The sequence below is a fragment of the Pleurodeles waltl genome, chromosome 1_1, assembly GCF_031143425.1.
Source record: "Pleurodeles waltl isolate 20211129_DDA chromosome 1_1, aPleWal1.hap1.20221129, whole genome shotgun sequence".
NCBI classification, from domain to species: domain Eukaryota; kingdom Metazoa; phylum Chordata; class Amphibia; order Caudata; family Salamandridae; genus Pleurodeles; species Pleurodeles waltl.
Genome location: NC_090436.1, coordinates 414390072 through 414413878, shown reverse-complemented (window position 1 = coordinate 414413878; position 23807 = coordinate 414390072). Strand labels below are relative to the sequence as shown.

Here is a 23807-nt window from a genome sequence, read left to right as displayed (position 1 = left end):
AACAACCTTTAACAGCACATCCTTTGACCACATTAACAACACTGCAAGTCAAACCTTCAATGCATACTACCCACTGAGCAAACCCTGACACTACCACAGGCCCACAACCATGGATAATACCCAGAATCAGAACTCCTAAAAGGATTGCTCTATGTAAGAGACAGCAAAACAAGGTCAGAAAGAATTGAAGACGAACTGATAAACGTGTAAGACATTAACCACTGCCCTTGATAGTTCCAAATCACCAGCCATTGACCGTGCCAAATTGTAATACTTTCAAGCCCTCATCACCTCTCTCCAGCCATCCTCATTGATATGACAACATGACAGCACCATTAGCGACCTACTGTAATACACAAAACCACCCATTAATGTCTCCCTCAGAGCCCACAATTCTGCTACCTTTCTCCTCTAAAACCACCATTATCTGGGATGCCTTCACCACACCACTCTCACTCTACCCCATGCTCCACACCCTAACCTCACTGTCAGACCCTACAGGACAGACAGAAGCTTCAAGGCTCAGCGTCAGTGGTTGAGGCTGTTTGCTCCTGGTGTCCTGGTGTCTATCTTACTACGATACTGCAAATAGGGCAAATTACAACACTTGACCACACTTGACTCTCAGGGAGGTAGTGTTCGGAGGAAAAGAGCTAAGAACACAAGGGCCATCCACTAGACACAAAGTATTATTAGCCAGCCCAGTGCTAGTCTTAAGTAGAAGAAAATGCTTTATTCCCACAGCATTCTGAAATACTACACATTCCAAAGGTGGTTTAGTTACAGGGTTGTATACCCCATGGGGTTCTAATAAAATCAGAGTAGATTAGACTTCCCACTTCATCCTGCCTTATCTCTTGTGAAACTCATGAAATGATATGCGTAAGGGCTTGGGCAGAGGAGCAGATAATATTTGTTAGAAACTGGGTTAGTGGTTGACTGGGGTGTCAGTCCTAGTCAAGCAGCAACAAAAACCCTAGTCAGGGGAAGGTACAAGCAAATCCCAAATTAACCTGTGCTCAACCCCCTGGTAGATTGGCACAGGGCAGTCAGGCTTAACGTAGAGGCAATGTGTAAAGTATTTGTGAACACTTCAAATAGAACAGTGAAAACACCACACAAAAAGATCCCAGGGTAGAAAAATAGAGCACAATGTAATAAATAGAACAGCACCAAAATGACAAAATCCAATCAGTAGAGCTAGAGTTCTTTTGTACACATGTGTGCCTTTGAAGTGGGGAGAAGCTTCTAGCAGTATGCCATTGAAGTGCCTAGATGCCCTGCCTCACTTTCCTGGCTCCAAACCAACTACAGGAGGTATGCAGCCCTTTGTGTGGAGACAGGACACAGCCTATTCAGGTGTGAGGCTTGGTCCAGTTCCTCCCTCCTATCCTGTCAGTAAAGGCCCATTAAATCATACTCAAGCTCCCACTGTGTGTAGCTGTTTAGGAAGAATACACAAAACCCAACTACCAACTACACCCAGCCATATATACCAGAGACGGACTGCAGGCACCAAATGTCTAAGGTAAGAAAATGCCAACTTTCAAAAAGTGGCCTTTTCAGAATTGTAATGTAATATCCAACTTCGCCAATAAGTTTGGATTTTAAATTAGGATTCCGGAGACACAAACATAAACGAATTCTCTCTTCCCACTTGGAAATTGCACATATAAAATTTAACAAGGAAATCCAATGGTATCCTATGGGAGGGATAGGCCTTCAGTAGTAAGAAATAAATGTAAGAGCTTTTCACTACCGGAACATGTGAAACTTAAATGTACATGTCCTTTTAAAACATTGCACCCTGACCTCTGGGCTGTCCAAGGCCTACCCAAGGGGTGACAAATGTATTAAAAAGGAAGGCTTGGGCCTGGCAAAAGATTTATTTTGCCAGGTCGAAATGGCAGTTTAAACTGCACGGTTTAAACTGCACATAGAGGATCTGCAATGGCTCTGAGATGGTTAAAGGGCTACTTAAGCAGGGGCACAATCAGCGCTGCAGGCCTGCTACTAGCATTTAATTTACATGCACTGGGCACATGTAGTGCACTTTACTAGGGACTTGCCACTTGGGTATACACCAATATTACCATGTTTTAAGTAGAGAGCACAAGCACTTTAGCACTGGTTAGCAGGTAAAGTGCACAGAGTCCTAAAGCAAACAAAAAATGAAGTTAGCAAAAACAAAAGGAGTGAAGGCAAAACGTTTGGGGATGGCCCTGCAGAATGGGTCATTTCCAACAATAATGATTACCCCAAAGCTTGATTCATAGGTCAGTTTAACAGTCTTTCAATCCAGCAAGTTTGTGCTGGCAAACAGCATTAACCGCAACAGCTTCCCTCTGCTTGTGTTAGGCACAGTTTCTCAGCCCAGGCAGACGTAGTACAGTATGTAGGAGTGAGGAGTGGGACTACAGTTTGTTGTTTAATGTTGGAACATTTTTACGCAAGACCTGCCCTTTGGTCTGTCCCAGATTACTACTTATGGAAGATGATGGCAGCCATGTGCAGAGAACTCACACTTCATTGTGCCTACGTTTTTGGTACTCCTGCTTGAAACCAGACTCTCTGCTACCTACTATAAAAGATAATATTGATACAAAGGCTGGAGAGCAGCCTGAGATATACATTTGAAAGAGAACCCACCCCAAACTGGCTCTGAAGCCTTAGACAGTCTGGAAATGTCTTCTGACCGGACATGTCTGCATTCAAGGGCAGCAACTGTCATGAGTGCTTGTATGCCTTTGCTTCCAGGGCATCAACTGCTGAAGACAGCACTGAAGACAAAATACATACTTGCATTGGCCTGAAGGCCTTGGCCACTGACAAGTCTACCAAGGACTTCTTTCATCACCAGTGAAAGGGACTAGATCAACTTACATGGCTTCCCACCCCACTGCTGAATCTCAAGAATGTGAAAGCTGTGATTACAGTGGACTATGCCTCAAACTCACCAAGGTCACAGACCACTCGAATACACATACACTTTGCAGTGCTAGAGGAAAATCTAACTCTAGCATCAAGAATGACAAAGAAAAATAAATAATGGAAGTTTCTAAAAAATCTGATTGTTCAGCTCATAAACTAGAGAAAGACTGGAAGTCACTTGACAGGTTCTCTGTGATAGAATGCATTGAGTGCAAGTATATCTATAGAGAAAGGAACCTGCAATTTTCCAGTTTCTATTAAGACTTATAGTTTTTTTAACCAGTGACCTCTCCAGGAAGACCATGTTTATTTTCTATCATAGTTATAGGATGAGGTTTGGATATCATAGAGAAGAAGTCTAATGACTGTGTGGAAAAATAGGTTTTGCATAGCACAGGTTTATGATTGAAGCTTGCAAGTGGACTAACACTTACTTGTCCGGAATCTGGATCGATCTTCACTTTTAAACTTGGATCTTCACGCTGAAGACAGCTTAAGGCAAATTCTAAATCTGCAAATTAAATATCCATGAAAATATGACAATTACAGCCGTGCAAAGAAAATACAGCACTATGCATTTTACAAGAGGGCGGAAAAATAAATGAAACTTACCAAATCCTTCTGAACACTGAAAGATTGGAAACATTAAAATTATCTCCTCAACTCACTGCCAACTTGTACCATTTATCCAGTTAAAAGATACAATTAATGCAGTCAAGTTGTATTAATCTTCTGACTGCACTACCTCTGCCAGAATGTAGTTCAGTTAATACTTTCTTGAAAAAGACCTAAGTTACAACCAAAAGTGGGCAGGCTCAAACTACGTCTCACTTTGTGGCCCTAAGGTTGCCAGAATCAGACCTCATTTTAAATATATTTATTTCCTATACTGTATTTCTAGCCCTTACATACTTAATTTCTCCATTGTCTCCCATCAGGCACTTCTTTCGAGACAGCACAGGATTAAGTGACCATTTTTTTAAATGAGCACCTTTGGCACTAGTTGTGTAATTAAAATTGTTTAATCAGTGGTTCTAATTTCCTTTTGTGGCACAAAGAGGTCCTTCCAATCATTTAACTAAGATATTATCTTCCAAAGAAAGCTCATGGATAACTGAGCAAGCGTTTACACTTGTATAGAATGTAACATTTGTTAGTAATGAAACCTTGGCGGGAGGGACTGTAAAAAGCGAATAATGCCCTCCCTTCCCATCATGGAAGATGTGAAAATCATTGACAGGGGCCGCCATATTAGTGGTTCGTGTCAATGCATTATAAATGACTTCCTCTTTGCAGAGGACCTGGCCCTACTCTCCCATACCTATCTGCAGATGCAAGAGAAGACTGACAAATTGTCAGCCACAGCAGCACAACTTGGCCTCAACCTTCACATGAGAAAAACCAAGATCCTGAAGGCTAACACAGCCTGCACAACTGTTGTCACTATTGCAGGCGATACACTAGCAGAGGTTGAGGCCTTCATCTACCTGGGTAGGATTATAGACAAGCAAGGCGGTGCAGATGCTGACGTCAAGGCAAGAATCGGCAAAGTAAGGGCTGCCTTCATTCAGCTAAAGAAGATCTGGAGCACCAAGGACCTAAGGTTTCAAACCAAGATCAGGATTTGTAACACCAACGTAAAATCGGTCCTTCTGTATGGAGCAGAAACTTGGAGGGCAACAGCGACCACCACCAACAAAGACAAGACCTTCATCAACATCTACATGAGGAAAATCCTCCAAATCTGCTGGGCAAACACAATCAGCAACAACAACTTATTCCAGCAGGCTTTCCAATTCCCTGCTCATGAAGAAATCATGAAAAGATGCTGGGGCTGGATAGGTTACACCGCTGATAAGCCCGCATCAAATATCATCAGGCAAGCCCTGACCTGAAACCCTCAAGGCAAAAGGAAAAGGGGAAGGCCAAGAAACACCTGGCGCCAAGGCCTTGAGGCTGACTGCAAGCAGATGGGTTACATCTGGAGTCAGATTGCAAGAAAAGCCCAGGACAGAGGTGGCTGGAGAGTCCTGGTTGATGGCCTATTCCCCAGCAGTAAGTAAGTCTGCTTGGTAGTCCTTCATAAATTTGGGGGACGGCCCCTCCACCATGGGGGCAGAGCAATTTATTATGTCCCCATGGCGGAACGACAGGCCATCCATCAAAATATAAATCAGGTACTATGTGTGATTGTAGGAAAGTACCATCTTGCCTGGCATGTTACCCCCATTTTTCACTGTATATATGTTGTTTTAGTTGTATGTGTCACTGGGACCCTGGTAACCCAGGGCCCCAGTGCTCATAAGTGTGCCTGAATGTGTTACCTGTGTAGTGACTAACTGTCTCACTGAGGCTCTGCTAACCAGAACCTCAGTGGTTATGCTCTCTCATTTCTTTCCAAATTGTCACTGACAGGCTAGTGACCATTTTTACCAATTTACATTGGCTTACTGGAACACCCTTATAATTCCCTAGTATATGGTACTGAGGTACCCAGGGTATTGGGGTTCCAGGAGATCCCTATGGGCTGCAGCATTTCTTTTGCCACCCATAGGGAGCTCTGACAATTCTTACACAGGCCTGCCACTGCAGCCTGAGTGAAATAACGTCCACGTTATTTCACAGCCATTTTACACTGCACTTAAGTAACTTATAAGTCACCTATATGTCTAACCTTTACCTGGTAAAGGTTAGGTGCAAAGTTACTTAGTGTGAGGGCACCCTGGCACTAGCCAAGGTGCCCCCACATTGTTCAGAGCCAATTCCCTGAACTTTGTGAGTGCGGGGACACCATTACACGCGTGCACTACATATAGGTCACTACCTATATGTAGCTTCACAATGGTAACTCCGAATATGGCCATGTAACATGTCTATGATCATGGAATTGCCCCCTCTATGCCATCCTGGCATAGTTGGCACAATCCCATGATCCCAGTGGTCTGTAGCACAGACCCTGGTACTGCCAAACTGCCCTTCCTGGGGTTTCACTGCAGCTGCTGCTGCTGCCAACCCCTCAGACAGGCATCTGCCCTCCTGGGGTCCAGCCAGGCCTGGCCCAGGATGGCAGAACAAAGAACTTCCTCTGAGAGAGGGTGTGACACCCTCTCCCTTTGGAAAATGGTGTGTAGGCAGGGGAGGAGTAGCCTCCCCCAGCCTCTGGAAATGCTTTCTTGGGCACAGATGTGCCCAATTCTGCATAAGCCAGTCTACACCGGTTCAGGGACCCCTTAGCCCCTGCTCTGGTGCGAAACTGGACAAAGGAAAGGGGAGTGACCACTCCCCTGACCTGCACCTCCCCTGGGAGGTGTCCAGAGCTCCTCCAGTGTGCTCCAGACCTCTGCCATCTTGGAAACAGAGGTGCTGCTGGCACACTGGACTGCTCTGAGTGGCCAGTGCCACCAGGTGACGTCAGAGACTCCTGCTGATAGGCTCCTTCAGGTGTTAGTAGCCTATCCTCTCTCCTAGGTAGCCAAACCCTCTTTTCTGGCTATTTAGGGTCTCTGTCTCTGGGGAAACTTCAGATAACGAATGCAAGAGCTCATCCGAGTTCCTCTGCATCTCCCTCTTCACCTTCTGATAAGGAATCGACTGCTGACCGCGCTGGAAGCCTGCAAACCTGCAACATAGTAGCAAAGACGACTACTGCAACTCTGTAACGCTGATCCTGCCGCCTTCTCGACTGTTTTCCTGCTTGTGCATGCTGTGGGGGTAGTCTGCCTCCTCTCTGCACCAGAAGCTCCGAAGAAATCTCCCGTGGGTCGACGGAATCTTCCCCCTGCAACCGCAGGCACCAAAAAGCTGCATTACCAGTCCCTTGGGTCTCCTCTCAGCACGACGAGCGAGGTCCCTCGAATCCAGCGACTCTGTCCAAGTGACCCCCACAGTCCAGTGACTCTTCAGTCCAAGTTTGGTGGAGGTAAGTCCTTGCCTCACCTCGCTGGGCTGCATTGCTGGGAACCGCGACTTTGCAGCTACTCCGGCCCCTGTGCACCTCCGGCGGAAATCCTTTGTGCACAGCCAAGCCTGGGTCCACGGCACTCTAACCTGCATTGCACGACTTTCTAAGTTGGTCTCCGGCGACGTGGGACTCCTTTGTGCAACTTCGGCGAGCACCGTTTCACGCATCCTCGTAGTGCCTGTTTCTGGCACTTCTCCGGGTGCTACCTGCTTCAGTGAGGGCTCTTTGTCTTGCTCGACGTCCCCTCTCTCTTCAGGTCCAATTTGCGACCTCCGGGTCCCTCCTGGGCCCCAGCAGCGTCCAAAAACGCCAAACGCACGATTTGCAGCTAGCAAGGCTTGTTGGCGTTCTTTCGGCGGGAAAACACTTCTGCACGACTCTCCACGGCGAGAGGGATCCGTCCACCAAAGGGGAAGTCTCTAGCCCTTTTCGTTCCTGCAGAAACCTCAGCTTCTTCTGTCCAGTCGAAGCTTCTTTGCAACCGCAGCTGGCATTTCCTGGGCATCTGCCCATCTCCGACTTGCTTGTGACTTTTGGACTTGGTCCCCTTGTTCCACAGGTACCCTAGATTGGAAATCCACAGTTGTTGCATTGCTGGTTTGTGTCTTTCCTGCATTATTCCTCTAACACGACTTCTTTGTCCTTAGGGGAACTTTAGTGCACTTTGCACTCACTTTTCAGGGTCTTGGGGAGGGTTATTTTTCTAACTCTCACTATTTTCTAATAGTCCCAGCGACCCTCTACAAGGTCACATAGGTTTGGGGTCCATTCGTGGTTCGCATTCCACTTTTGGAGTATATGGTTTGTGTTGCCCCTATCCCTATGTTTCCCCATTGCATCCTATTGTAACTATACATTGTTTGCACTGTTTTCTAAGACTATACTGCATATTTTTGCTATTGTGTATATATATCTTGTGTATATTTCCTATCCTCTCACTGAGGGTACACTCTAAGATACTTTGGCATATTGTCATAAAAATAAAGTACCTTTATTTTTAGTATAACTGTGTATTGTGTTTTCTTATGATATTGTGCATATGACACTAAGTGGTACTGTAGTAGCTTCACACGTCTCCTAGTTCAGCCTAAGCTGCTCTGCTAAGCTACCATTATCTATCAGCCTAAGCTGCTAGACACCCTATACACTAATAAGGGATAACTGGGCCTGGTGCAAGGTGCAAGTACCCCTTGGTACTCACTACAAGCCAGTCCAGCCTCCTACAGTGATCTACTTATCACTAGACAAACTTTCAGCTCAAAAAGTCATGCTCTTATAGGTTTGAAAAATAACAAAAAACATCACTATAAGAGATGCAGACAGAGGCAGTGGCACCATTATTAATAACACATGGGATTACATCTACAAAGCTAGATCAACAACATGTTACACCAAACAAATATCAAACCCAATTCAAGAACTAACAGCCGAATTGCACCATTTTTTGCATTGGTGGGTGAGCCATAATTTAATTAACTAAGAGAAGTTAAACTTTTTGGATAACTTACTCCATTCACTTAAACTTGCACTTTTTTAGCTACATAAAGTGCACAAAATAGGGGCCATTCCACTTTGCATTACCATTATATTAAGCACTACATGCTAGAAAATATCACTAAAGGCAAAGTTCATTTGTCACCAACGTGTCTTCTTGTAATGACAGATGTCAAGTACTTACATGTCCATAATACTCTCAGCACACGTACATGCGTAAGCTACTAGACATGATAGAGTGATGTCATCAGCACTAGGAATGGATCAGTCACTCTTCTACAGAACATTCTCAATGTCTTAAAATGTGCATTACAAATATACAAATGCAGCATACTGCAGTATAAAATGGCACTAATTTGAGTTTTCTTGCGTGTCACACTGCAGTGGCAAAATGGCACAGATTCAAATTTTCTCACCACCAACTAAGATAAATCGTTAATGTTAGCTTTACTACGCATAATTGGGGAATATTTCATTTGTGACTGTTTCATAAACATGGACATAAAATAAATGATAAGTATGAATGTAGCAATCCAAGCAACAGAACATTCTGGATTCCGTTTGCAAGATAACATTTCAGCACTGGGACTCTTCAAGAAAAGTAGTTTTGCAACGCTGTCTGAATGATCTGCTCAACAGTTTCATTTTACACACCTAGGGTTGACTGCATTCCAATGTTTTAATTAGTTGTTCTGAAGACATTTTAACGCCAAGGCAGGATCAACGATGTTTTGAGTAGGATATCTCTTGCATATGTACATTTTTTTTTAATACTACCATTACTTCTTGTGCATTCTGGTCTTATGAAAATACATTAAAACAAGCTGCACTGAATATTTAGCTGTACCTGGTTGTCTGGCCAATGATGGAGGCTCAATTGTGCAAAAAAATACTGGCTCTGGGATTTCAATACCAGCCAAAATTAGGCTCTCCGATGCTTTGCTTTGTGCAAGCTTGTTCCCAGATTCTCTTCCAGCTTTGCGGGCTGCAGCTACAGCAGATGACTTAGATGATGCCAGGGTGTCTCCTGTCGCAGTCTGAGAAAAAGAGAGACTTGGCCATGAACCTTGAAAAAGACATACATCCTACCTTATAGTTGACTGTACACCATTATTATTATCTAGCATAAATGTGGCCCTGATTAGTCAAAATATAATATGAGTGTCCTTGTACTTAATGGTTAATTCATTACAATATAAACAAAGAATAAAACAGTTATATCTGTCTTATAATAAATACCAATTTACAGATCTGCAATAAGCGTGCATGAGAAAACCTGACCTGGTATCAGCTAAACTGGAATCAACAATAAATAAACAACCAATTAGAATTCGGTCATTTTAGTCAATACTAGGGGTGCAAAGACCATCACTGGTATTTATGAGAGAGCTTTTCATTAGATCATGAATTTCCGCCAAGCAGACAACGTTAATTGCTGAAGACTGCGCAAATAATACATGAAGGAGAGTCCTAGAAATGCTGGTCTTCTCCAAATGAGATTTCAGTTTTTGAGCGGATTAAAAACAAATATAGCTTAATTTTATTTGGGAGAAGCACTATGCAATACTCACCTGCTTCTACCTGCTTTTCTCTAGGTGGGTGTGTATCATGGTGAATCAGCATACACATTTAGAATTGCACTTATGTTGATCTAACAGCAGGGCGAGGGGAGGTATGCAGATACTGAAGAATTAGGGACCCTGAGATGATACATAATGCTCTTGGGAAAAATAAGAAAGAGACAGTCCTTACATAACTGCCGGCTTCACTTGTGAAGGGAAGATCTAATCCAAACCAGGGCCTTGCTGGCTACAACAACCAAGTTATTAAACCTCCTTGTTAGGATGATATGGTCAACCATACCATGGCAAGAGTGTTTTATTATTTTGCTAATAACTTTGGGGCCGTTTGACATAACATGTTTTCCTATACAATTTCCACAGGAAAAATTAGACAACAATACAGAAAAACGGCGGAAACAGAATTACACCAAAGTTTGCAAAATGTTAGATATATATCCAGAAAGAGTGATTTAACGTAAATCCGTTTCAGCAGTTTTGGAGAAATCCAGGTTTAAAAGATAGCAATATTTAGTGCTGTGGGACTCTCATGCGAAAAAAACACCACCAGGACGGAGCAATATACTAAGGAATCGAATGGAATGCACCTGCCTACACATGCAGCCATTCTTTATGTTGCGTATTAAAGGACCGCCACCATTAACCTAGCCACTGAAATATCCTAGTGTAATTAATGCCCAGGTGCAAAACAATCCATAATAGTTATACATGTCAGAAACACTATGAATATAACGGCAGTGCCTTAATAAACAATAAATGTAGTCTAGTGAGATGTTAGTTAAGACTGTGGATGTCGGTTTAAATACTTGTCCATAGTATTTAGTTCAAATGATAAAGAATTAATGACAGTATCGAGCAGGTTTTGTAAAATGGCACCTTTCATAGACTTAACCAAGCCGATGCTATGAACACAGGCACATATTCAATTAAGGTAATAATCAAATATAGTAACTACTCTATCTGAACAATGACTATCAGAAATAAAAAAAAACCTTGGGCACAAAAGTTCTTGATTCCAAGATTATTAGTGAGGCCCTGAGGACCGAAAGATAACATTAAAAAAAAATCCTGCACCAGTCAGACACCTTCCGTTGTTGCTATTGGCTGACCCAATACTGCAATGCTGGCCCAATAAAAATCTGCCAAAATCGCATGGTTAGATGTAGGGAATGACACTGAGCAACAAGACTTGGCATACCTGCTTGGAGCTTTTGCCCCAGGGCCTACTGACAAGTAGGTGCATTGCGGAAGCTGGGTCAGGCTTGTAGTACCCCTACTGGTCCATGGCTGAGGCATGAAGGAGAAAGGCAGATCTGTGGACAGGATCAGACCCATGGCCCTGATGCAGAAGGTGAGAGCGTGGGTGGCATCAGTGGCCTGTCTGAGTGTGGTCTGGGGGGCTGGACTGGACCATGCAGCAGTCTCCGGATCAGGGATGCATTGCATGCTGCATTGGTGCCCATGGCTGGCTGAGTGGCAACACAGGCAGGAGGATCCAGATCTGTATATTGTCCCCAATTGTGACGGATGTTGGTGCCCCCCTTTGAGGCTAGTGACATGCGGATCGGTTTGTGCTCTCCCTCGCATTGAAGGTGGGGTGGGATTCGCGCTACATTGGGGGAGTTTTGAATGGTGCTGATATCCAACCCCTCCATCACTGCGCCATGGTTTGGACTGACAGGGGGCCCTTGCACCCTGTTACGTGGCCAACCACCTTTTACTGTGCTGTCTGGCCCCAATCTGTAGAGACTTGTGGTGTTGCTATGTAGTTGCTATACCACACATCATAATAAGACGTAAGGTTCTATCTTGGAATGTAAGTAGGACGACTGACAGACAGTTGAGTGCAGTCTTCGTTGTGTGGACGTACTTACCTGCTCTTCCCTGCTACGAGATTAAACGCTTATGAAAAACCATTCCTCGTTCGCCTCGTCACTACAATTTGGCGATGAGCCAGGAGAGCTTACCTACGTGCGCATCATTGGACAACACGGGAGGCATGTGATTGATCACACGGCACGTGAGAGAAGGCAGTGAACCTGTGTGGAGCTGATCCTTGTGGAGCCATGTATCATTGCTGTCGAGCCGATCTGTGTGAAGCCAAGTACCATCGCAGTTGTAATTTAGATGGTTCTGCAGCTGAGGTACTGTTAGAAGTATATCTGTTGTAGGTATTACCGTAGACTTTACTGAGCGCAAGCTGTGTGGAGACTAAGGAGCTGTCATGCTCAAGTGCAGATGCCTTGTTGGCAGCACGCGGCACTGTTGTGTACATCGTCATACGTGGCGCCATCTTTGTCGTAGAAGAGACTGGTGTCACTCATCAGGGAAATGTGTTGTATGTCAACGAACAAAGGCTAAAGTAAAATATCGGGAAAAGAGATTCGACATACGGTGACACGCACACCTATAGGGTGCCGTGCTTTAGGAACCTTGTGAGGAATTTTATTATTAAATGACACACCGTGACATGCAAACCTGGAGCATGCTTATTGAATATAAGAGTTAACCCTTCAACCACAGGAGCGCATCCTAACTGAAGTAAGGTGAAAGTGCATCATGCAGTGATGCACACACTACCAAGTTAGACAAGTTATCACTATAATGCATAGGAAATATCAATTTTACAACTACAGTAAGGCTATTCATTTTAGCGTAGCACAATGACTTAGTACATCAACAGTGATATGCACACTACATTTATAGACAAAATATTCAGATTGGTTTTATGCAGTCATTAGAGTATCATTGCAATAGACCTTCATATGTTAAGTATTACAGTGTATTAAGTGGGTTTTCACAGTTATAAGGATATAGTTGTGTGCTCAAACATTTTCACTTACTCCTCCCTTACCTTTTCTTCTGTGTCCAGGTGAACCCCAAATGAAATGGCCAGAATGGAAACAGCACTTTTTAAATTATATTTCACCCACTGAAGAAAGGTCAGAAGAACCTTCTGCTACTAGGAAGAAGAAAATTCTTCTACATAGCCTTGGTACAGAAGGGTTAAGGGTTTTTAACCAAATGGGGAAAATAAACAGATCTGGCGAGGAACAAAAAGTATTTCAAAATGCATTAGAGGATCTGGATATAATAGCATTAGTCAAAAAGAGCGAACTATCGAAGAGATGTGCAAAGGCAGATATGACTAATGCGACAACCTCTTCTGAGTGTAAAGTAAATACAACAATTTGCAAAGTATCTTGTGCATGCAGCGATAAAATTAAAGAAGGTGAGAGTAATAAAAGGAAGCACAAGGGTCCTTTTAAAAATTAAAAATATAAGTTGTTTTGGATGTGATAATAAATACCACCTTGCAAAAGATAAGAATCATCCTGCACTTAAGGTAAAATGTTTGTTTTGTGGAATTATAGAACACTACGTTAAAGTATGTAAAAAGAAAAATAAGAAAACCAAGAGTGTGAAATAGATTTCTGAAAGGTCAGATTCTGATCAGTCAGAGAACGAACACGAGCAAGAGCGTACTAAAGAAGTGTTGTGCATGCAATGCACGGAACTCAATTTGGAAATGATACAACAAAATAAACCAATATGCAAGATGATCATAGGTGGTGTAGGTATAAATATAATTGTAGATTCAGGCTCACCGTACACAATCATCAATAGGAAAATGAGGGAAGAATGTTTCACACAAGTATTAGATGAAAAGTTAAGAAATACTGACACTTATCCTGTCACATTTACTGGAGAGAATGTTACCATGTTAGGTTACTGTGAATTATCATTTGAATTTAAGGGCAGGAAAACCATAATCAAGTTGTATGTAACTAAGGTTGACCCTTCTGTTTTTAGGATGGAAGGACCAAAAGGCCTTGAATATCATATTGAATCCTAATGGAGAGGATCAAGTTCTTTTGTTAGAAGAATCAGAACAAGCCTTAGTGACTAACCCTTCTGTTTTTAGGATGGAAGGACCAAAAGGCCTTGAATATCGTATTGAATCCTAATGGAGAGGATCAAGTTCTTTTGTTAGAAGAATCAGAACAAGCCTTAGTGACTCAACATAAGAGTGATTTTCCTGAAAATGTTTCAGAGAAAATAGGTAAACTGAAAGTTTTGTAAATAAGACAATATTGAAAGAAAAAGCAGAACCTGTAAGTCATAAAGTAAGGAACATTCTGTTATGTATCAGGAATGAAGTGGAGGTTGAGCTAAACAGACTGATGGAGGATGGTATTGTTGAACCTATAGAGTGCACAGAGCAGCTGGCACCCTTAGTAGTAGCCAGAAAAGCAAATGGTAAATTAAGGCTGTGCATTCACTTTAGAGACCTTAATTAAATATTATAGTATCAAATTTCTCTTACCACAAATTTCTGAACTATCGGCAAAGACTGAAGGAGTCTCATGGTTTTCTACAATTGACTTGACATCAGCTTACCACCAAATAACATTACAGGAAGAGAGCAGGAAATTGACTGCTTTCATCACAACTATTGGGTGTTTCCAACTCGTCCGCATGCCATTAGGATTGGCATCTGCTGTGGAGGTCTTCCAAAGGTTAATGCACACGCTTCTGAAGGATATCTCAGGTGAAATCTACTTTCAGGATGATATTTTGATCATGGGAAAGGATTTAATTGAGCACAATAATAATTTGCAGTGTTAAGGAAACTAAATGGGTTAGCAGCAGAATTAGACAAATGTAAACTGTGTAGACATTCAGTGACATATCTAGGTAACAAGATCAGTGAAGAAGGAATATCAGCTAAAAAGAAAATTATAGACTGTATCAGACATGCCCCGGCCCCCACATGTAAATATGAGGTAAGATAGTTCATGGGTCTTGTAGACTTTTACGCAAAATTTGAAAACAAATAAAAATAAATAAAAAACTGTGTAAAAACATACAATATTCGCCAACTATTGAGGGATAAACAGAGTTTTGAATGGAATAGAACAAGACAGACCGAATTTGTGAAAATCAAAGAGGCTATCTGTAATGCTATTTCTTTACTCCAAAGACAGACAATTTTTATGGGATACAATTTTTACCTTACGTACTGATCACAGGCCATTGTTAAACATTTTAACTACTGAAGGTTCAGTCAGTGCCACTCCTCGTATAGCTGCAATGTCCTTGCAACTAGTAGACTATACCTACAAAGTAGAATAGATACCAGGAAGGAAGAACAAGTGGGCAGATTATCTGAGTACAAGTGAATGGGAGGACTATACTGTAGCTATTGTAGATGGTGAGACAGGGGCTATTTCGGAGAGTGAATGGAATACAGGGTATGAGGAAAATGTAGTTTTGAACACAATCTCCAAATATGTATTACAAGGATGGCCAGATAAAAGTAAAATCTCTGAATAGTGTAAAATGTTTTGGGATTTGAGAGAGGAATTCTTGATCGTTGTCTCAGGGTTCCCTTCTTAGAGGAAATAAAGTGATTCCTCCATTCAATATACGTCAAAGGAGTTTAGACTTAATGCATGAAGGACATCTTGGAATAGTTAAGTCTGATCAGAGGGTCAAGAATTCTTACTGATGGCCAGGAATAGGCAAAAGCATGGAAATGTTTGTAAGGAAATTTGGGCAATGCGAGAAAGCTGATAAAACTTGCATAATTTTGAGACCACCTCTGGGTCTCAATCAAATACCCACAGGGCCTTAGGGAATATTGGCTATAGACATTTTAGGTCCTATTTTAGAGAAGTATGGGAATCCAAAGAACATTATTGTGTTACCAGACACATATTCTAAGCGGCCTGAAGTAGGAATATGTGAAAAGATAGATGCAAAAAGAGTTGTTGCATTTCTAGAAAGAACATTTCTGAGAGAAGGAATACCCAAATCACTTGTAAGCGACAACGATCCACAATTTGTGGCAGAGAAGTTCACAAGGAATGGCATTAAGGAGAAAAAAAAACAGATTCAACAGAGTGATCATGGGGTGTATTCAGGCTGCCATTAATGCTGGGAAAAACTAAAAACCAGAATTAAATAAATTAGTAAGGCATACCGCATAACTCCTACAGAGACAGGGTATAGCCCCTTTAAAATTCTGAAGGGATGGGATCCTTGCACTAAAGACAACTCTGTGTGGATGTCACAAAGTATTCAAAGTAAATGGTCACCAGAAGTAGTCAGAAGTACACTGGAGAAGGTACATCATAAATACAAAAAAATAAATATGATAAAATGTATAATGTGAAGGAAGTTACTTTGAAGGAAGGAGACTGGGTACAGATTAAATAGTATATAAATGTGAAAAGGGGTGAAAGTCAATTTTCTAATCCAGTACAACTGAACAAAGTATATTCGTGTTCAGCTAAGCTAAGTAATGGGAAAGTTTGGCGTTTTAGTAAATTACCTAAATGTGATAAGTCTATATGTGGAAGGAAGTAAACCAAGAGTTTCTGGAGCAATGCTGTAGGAAGAAGACAACAACATTGCATCCAGTTCCAGTACTACTCTTGCCTCACAAATTAAGTCTACTGTTAATCCTGTAAGCCCATCTCAAGAAGGAAGATGTGAGAGTGCATCTAAGGATGTCAGCAAAATAATGAAATAAAAAAAACTGGACTATGGCATCAAAGAAATGAGGAGTTTCACCAGAGTTACATTATTGCCCACCAAATGTAAATATTTAGTAATAGGCTGGTGTGATCACATGTGAGCTTAAACTAAGGTATACGATGTATGGTTATTTACATCTTGTTGGGAGTAATGATACACCTATGAGCGATAATACACCTATTTTAGTTTAATTTATGCTAGAGTGTAAATCTAGTAGTTTATTATCCTGTGAGCAACATATGAAGAAGAGTTACTAGTAATAAAGGAGGAGGATGTGTGGTGTTGCTAGGTAGTTGCAGTAGCACACGTCATAATAAGATTGAAGGTTCTATGTTGGAATGTAAGTAGGACGGTTTACGGACAGTTGAGTGCGTTCTTCGTTTGTGTGGACATACTTACCTGCTCTTCCCCACTACAAGATTAAATGCTTATGAAAAAATATTCCTGGTTTGCCTCGTCACTACAAGACTCACTTCGATGAGGCCTGGCCCTTTTAGACCCACTGTTTGCTGTGAACCGTGATCCTGCAAACATCCATTACAACAAGGACTGTGATCATGCCGGGCTATGGATGGGTGGCCTATAACATATAGCCCATTAATATACAACGTTACACTGGATCCTGGAAACTGGTACCATTATTCAGATTACCTGCACCCAGCGATATGTGCCTGATCTCTCAGAGCAAGACTCCTTATTGTGGTTTCGGTGATGGCCGAACAGGACATTACAGCATGACTCTTGTCCATGCAACAGAGTCTCAACTAATTGCTGTAAAACTGACTTGTTACCCGCTAGAATGGATCTTATATCATCAAAAATAGATAAACAGGAGTAGCGTTTGTGCCCAGCCAAACAAAGCATATGAGATGTGGAAGCCTGATCGCATGATAGGGGCCAAAAGCTACTCAACATGGAAACATTTCTGAATCTAATCAGAGACACGAACGAAAATTGCAAAAGATTGGATGCCAGGACAGGTGGAACAAACTCTGCACCCTTGGTATACAAGAAACCACCAATACTGGAAAACTAGACACTTACATTAGGGAGGATCCAACCACAATCTCTGGAGTAGAAAACCTTTCCTGTTTACTTACAGTGGGGTGTGTGCTTAGATACCTGGTCCTACACCCTCCACTGGGATCACCTACCAGGCTTTGTTAAAGAGAAATGGTGCTCTGGTTGGTGAGAGAGAAAAAAGACCTGTCCTAAAATGTTTTATCACCCCTCTTCTTCTAGTCTTTATCAACAGGGTCCAGAAGGAGAGACATGAATATCTGCTGCCCGAACACGACCTCCAGTAAGTTGGAATGGCCTGTGCCATGTAATACCCTGCACATCTGAGGGTGATCATCCAGGGCAAACATCATAGTTTTTCCAAGTCTCAACATGTGGCTGCTTTCCTAAGGAAGGAAGGGGTACTGCTGCTTTTATGTGCAGTGGACCATGGTATGACTTCCGCAGCAGCTCCCCTTAGCAACGTGAAATAGGCTTCAAAACTATTCAGATGCATGAACATGACTTCAATAATGCCATCAAATGACACCTGCAGTTGATAATTATTTGGCTACCAAGTGTGTGTGTGGGGGAGTTAGGTTTATTTCATAGGCATGATGGGTGTTTTTTTTTTTTTTTTGTACTACACACACGCATTAATATATGGATATGCAATGTTGGCACACACCTGTACACTTCTGCATGTTATATACCACCAATCATTTTATAAGATATTACAGCACATGACACAAAGGCAAACAGAATGTGCCTCCTCACCTGAAATGTTAGAGTTCTGAACAATCTTGTTGAGATGCTTGACATAATGGCATACCACAGCAGACATGAAATTGGTATAGCTTTCCTATCGGAAACCCATCCCACTAAAAAAACAGCACCCGCAATTGCACCACAATGGGCTTCCTTTATCTACACATCATTCTATTCAGTCCAGCAAACTTGAAATTCTACTTTGGGGGAGGGGAGCAACTTTAACACTGCATTGCACCCTATAATGGACAAATCAAACATAACTGCAGGTCATGGATTAGTGGCTGCCTCAGCCCTCAAGGATGGCTGCTTAGGCACATAACTGAGGGAGAGCACATTTATATCCTCGATACATAGTTTTCAATCTTTGCCTGATTACTGTCTGTCTTTCAAGGATGTTAGTACATGGACGCAGGACATACAACACTTAGCCAAATTCCTCTCCAACCAATCCCCTGTTCTCTCAACCTTGGAGTTTCTAGATGCATGATGGCCCCCATTTACGCGTAGGCTGCGTCTGGGTGTGCTATCAGACGCAGCATTTCAAAATGAAATCAGAGCAGATAGAATATAATATTTCAGTAATAAAGTGGGTTCAGTGGACAATATGTGCACACTATGAGAAGCCTTCATGTTTCTAATTCGGAAGAATGTTATATAGCAAAGCAGAAAGGGATTCTTAAAACATAAAAAGCACAAATGCGTAGACTAGAGCAACAAATCAGTGTTTGAGAACAGCCACCCACAGCATCCTGACCATGATCATGTGGCAGCTAGTCAACAAAACTTCTTTGAATATAATTCAATTGTTGAGGAGATATTTAACACCTTACAAAGCATGACTGCTGGCTCCTGTGGACCAGAGAGACTGGGAAGAAGCATGGCTGGCATGCTTAAAAACCTGTAGGCTGCAGTTATCAGAACTGTAATCATCATGCGTGATGGCTTTGTTCACCATGACCCCACACATGTTCTTTAGAGATCTTTAGACAACTAAGCCACATGCTGGAGAACAGCAGGTGCTGGACTACTTAGAGACTATTGCCCTGGTGGTGCTCAGCGATGGACACCGTACATTTCAAATACAACTGCTCAATGTGGAAGAAATAGCAGCCGCTATTTAAGGTATGTCAGATAGGAAGACACAAGTTTGGGTGGACTGTTGAGTTTATTTTACAAGTAGTATGCATCCTTGCTCACAACCGCACACTGTGCCCTCAAATACCCCCTGATGAGGGCTACAGTATCTCAGAATATGGATTCATATGGATACTGAGGTTATCCTTAAAGAAACCTATGGCGCAGCCATCAGAAAATTGGGGATACAAGTGGAGCGGTGGATCTCTTTGCCCTTTTCATTAGCAGACAGGTTAATATTAACAAAAATAGTTATTTTGCTGAAATTCCTAAACGTGTTCAACAATATATCGATACCAATGCCTCAATCCTTTAAGAGTGTGAGATTCTTGTTGATAAAGTTGACATGGTCCAGTAAACACCCTAGACTCAAATGGGAAATCCTAACACTAGTTTACAAACAAGGTGGATTTATGGCACCAGATCTAAAATTTTACTATTTTGGCAAACCCACGATGCGTATTACTGGTACCACCAACCTCCATATCTGCCACATCTGGCCGGAGAAAGCGACAATGCATCACCAGTCCCGTTGTAGGTGGTGCTATAGCAAAAGGTTCCAAGCTGTTGTGCAGAAATCAACATTCACATGCACCATGACATCATGGTGAAACTTGGGCATTAGAGCCTGAATGGCAACAATATATTCTTGAGACCTTGTGCTTCTTAATTTGCAAATCACCCCCAAATGTGAAAAGAAATCGCTCTGGGTACGCTAAGGGACCTATTACAGAGAGTACAGTCATTGTACTGCAAGATATGATCAGGGTGCACAAGGAACACTACTGATGGTCTTCCTCTACAATAGGTTACAAATGGCCTATAGGACTGCCTTTACTACATACCCTAGTGCACTACCCTATTTTAAATCCTTAGCAATGCTTCTCACCATCACTTTTTTTGTAAGAGTTTAGTGCAGTCTGTGGCCTCTGCCGTTACACCTCACTCAAGGGACAAATGGGATTGTGATCTAGATTCTGCTGTTGGAGGCTGACTGGGCGCAGTGCTGTATACAGACTGGTTCTCTGTCATCCAACAGACGGATATGCATTATATACTTCAAATTCCTTCATAGGATATACCACACCCCACCTGTCTTAACACCTTTGCTATGGAAGACAGCTTGGTGTGTGCACCCCAGAACACCAGAGGGATTTCCTTTTTATTTTTAGCCTCAGGAGCTGGGGAAGAGCTATTTTCAGCAGCACTGGGCCTTTTTTTTTTACGATTGGCACCCATGGCATGCTGACGTTATTACATTAAAAGTGAAAGTGAGTGATTGGCTCATTCCACCTTCAATGAATCAGTGCACAGGAGCATACCTAACCCCCCAGCACCGATTCTGAAGGGGGATGTCATTCAAAAGGGGAGACTCTCCTCTTTCTAATTCTATCATTACCCAGTGAATCCTTGATTGGGGATTGCCACTGGAGTGTGATCCCCAAGCCTGGATCCACCCACTAGACGCCAGGGAGGAAGGGATCGGCCCCTTGGGCAAGGGCTTGTGCTCCCCCTTGCTGTTTCTTCAATCCAGTCTTTTTGCTCTCAGGCAGAAGGCCATCTAGTCACAGGGGATTACCTTTTTCATATATATTTGTAGGACAGGGGCTGCTCAGCATGGGTATGGCCATGCCATTACTCCTAAAAAAATAAGAAACCATCTTTCTGCCCCGCTCAGGGGCAGAAAGTCCACTAGACACAAGGGATTACTTTTTTTATATATGTGGGGTGGAGGCTACCCAGCATGAGCATGGCCTTCCACCCACTCCATTAAAACAGAGAAATAGTCTGTATGCCTCCCCCCGGGGGTCAGATGAGGGCGATTATTCCCAACTACCCTCCAAGAGGCAGAAAGCCCACTAGACACCAGGGATTACTTTTGTTTTTAGTTGTAGGAGTGGGGGCTGCTCAGCATGGGCATGACTATGCTCCCACCCTAAGTAAATGGGGCAACAGTCTTTCTGCCCCTCTGGGGGCAGATGGGTAATTAACCCCGATCTGCCCACAAGGAGAGCAGAAAGCTAACTTTATGTTAACACTATATTTTTTTCCCAAAATAATGGAGTGGGTCTTTACCAGCATAACATCAGGCCCCAACTTCACCCCTAAAATCTCAACAATCTTTTTAATCTGCTGCGAAATAAAGCATCCCACCGCAATGGCAAGCAAGAGGACATCTGATTCTTTTGGTTGTTGCATTTACAAATGGGCCAAGAGTGTTTGGCTAACTCCCAGTATCATCCCACTTGCAATGGTGAATGGCCGCCATAGGAGTCTCCAAGCAGGAACTCCCATTGACCTTGGTTTAATCAGTTACTGTTGCAAGCACTAGGCATAGCCACATAAGTGTGGCAATGTTTTTATTTGCACAGGTGGGGCAATGCTGGGTGGTAGGGATTTTGTGGATTCCGGAAGTTTCCATCACAGAAATGTAAGGAAAAATTGTGATTTCAGGCACGGTTTGAGGTTTACAGGGAATTGTGGGTAAAACAACCTTTTAAGAGCTACACAAGTCATCCCATTGCAAAAAAAGGGACAGTTTTGAGTTGAAAATTGTGATACATCCATGTTGCATGCTGGGCCGTTTCCTCCCGCAAGCACTAGGCCTACCCACAAAAGTAAGGTGCCATTTTTAACAGAAGCCTTAGGGGAATGCTGGGTGGAAGGAAGTTTGTGGCTTCCCGCGGACTCCTGAACTTTCCATCACCGAAATTTGAGGAAAGTGTGATTTTTAGTCAATGCTGGAGGTTTGCTAGGTATCCTGGGTAAAAAAACAAAACAAAAGAAGAAAAACTGGTGACAGCCACGCAAATCAGCCCACACCCAGGATACCCCCATGTGTCTAGCGTTCAAAAATGTATAGGGTGAACAGGTTTCTCTAAATACTGGCTGATCTTGGGTTCAAAATCTAAAGCTACCCACATTGGGAAAAAGGCAATTTTTCAGTGGAAAGAACGTGCTGTGTTCATGTTGTGTTTTGGCCCATTTTCGACAGGAAAGTTAGGTGAGGTACATTTTTTTTCGGAAGACTTGTGGGAGCATAGAATAGTAAACATTTTGGTTTACCAATTGGATTTCGCTGCATTTGTGCCTTTCAAATGTAAGCCAGTGCATAAAAGGTGATTCTGAAAATTACCTTCAAAATCATGATAGTACGGGTACCCAAAATTCTGAGATGTAACAATTATCACTACTCCTAAACTCCATATTTTGTACCCTTTTCAGAAATACACAGCTTACTTAGATTTTTCACTCAATATATTTCACTATATCAATTGGTCTATACTCAGTACTGAAAACCGTTGCATGCTGCAGCTCAGTTATGGGCTCTGGGTACCGTGGGTTCTTGGAGAACCTACAAACATTATATATCCCTGCCACCAGAAGGATCTAGCAGACGTAATTGTATGTTGCTTTTGTAGATCGGAGATCGTGACAAAAAGTTACAGATGAAAATGTGGTCACAAACGGCCGTTTTTTCCCTACTCATTTTCAATGTATCTTTATTTCCACAGTAATTTTCCTGTCCAATGTTTCTTTATTTCAACAGTTATTTGCCTTAGGAAAACCTTGAGGGATATATACATACGAGCCCTTGCTGAATTCAGAATTTTGTCTATACCTTACATGGATCCACCCACAAACTAGAAGTAGGTTGACAGCATAAAATGCTGGGAACATGGTGACTTTAATAGAGCAAACCTTTGGTTGATGCCATTTTTAGGAAAAAATATAAACATTTATCTGGAGCAAATTTTCCCTAGTTTTCTTAAAAAAAAAAAAAAAAAAAGAAACCTCAACATTTTGCTATATTTGCCTATGTTACCGGTACCCTCCAGGTAATCCACAAACCCTTGGTACCTTTAGAATTCATGAGATGTTGGAAAAAAGGATGCAAATTTGGCATTGATACCTTATGTGGAAAAAGGTGATGGAGTCCGAAGTACGAACTACCCCCACATAGCCAAAAAAGAGCTCAGCATGAAAGAGCTCAGGATGAAAAGGCCCATCAGCTAAGGGGTTAAGTACTAACTTGTGTGTACCTGGAAGCCTTTCGCCCCTAATCAAAAGCATGCCCTGAGTAGTCTTAAGTAGCTGGAGCATTAATAAAATGTGAGGTAAACATTAGGGGAGATCGAGGCTTTTAATTTTGTAGCTGAATTTTGCCCAACAATATTATGATTATTATTATTAACCCCTTTGGTGCGTATGAAAGAATGGTTCCATTATGCACACCTATGCTGGTTTGCGGAGGACAGAACAACTCCATCCTCATCACACGAGCACCAAATCCCTCTGCCGTATTTTGTTTTTGTAAAAACAGCTGTTGGAGCTGGGAAAGAGTTTTTCCAGCTCCAGAGGCCATTTTTGGTTTGCAGAGAAATGAAGAGCAG

The 23807-nt window shown here is 42.4% G+C and overlaps 1 protein-coding gene across 2 annotated transcripts in view; it reads right to left on the bottom strand.

Annotated features, from left to right (window-relative positions):
• Positions 1 to 23807, bottom strand: part of GFM2 (GTP dependent ribosome recycling factor mitochondrial 2) — a 261831-nt gene that overhangs the window by 72372 nt on the left and 165652 nt on the right. For both annotated transcript variants that reach the window (XM_069223861.1, XM_069223870.1), the window contains exons 15-16: positions 9234 to 9423; positions 3366 to 3442 (exon numbers count right to left, since the gene is read on the bottom strand). In XM_069223861.1, coding sequence (XP_069079962.1) covers positions 3366 to 3442; positions 9234 to 9423 — 267 coding nt within the window. The remainder of the gene's footprint in view (positions 1 to 3365; positions 3443 to 9233; positions 9424 to 23807) is intronic.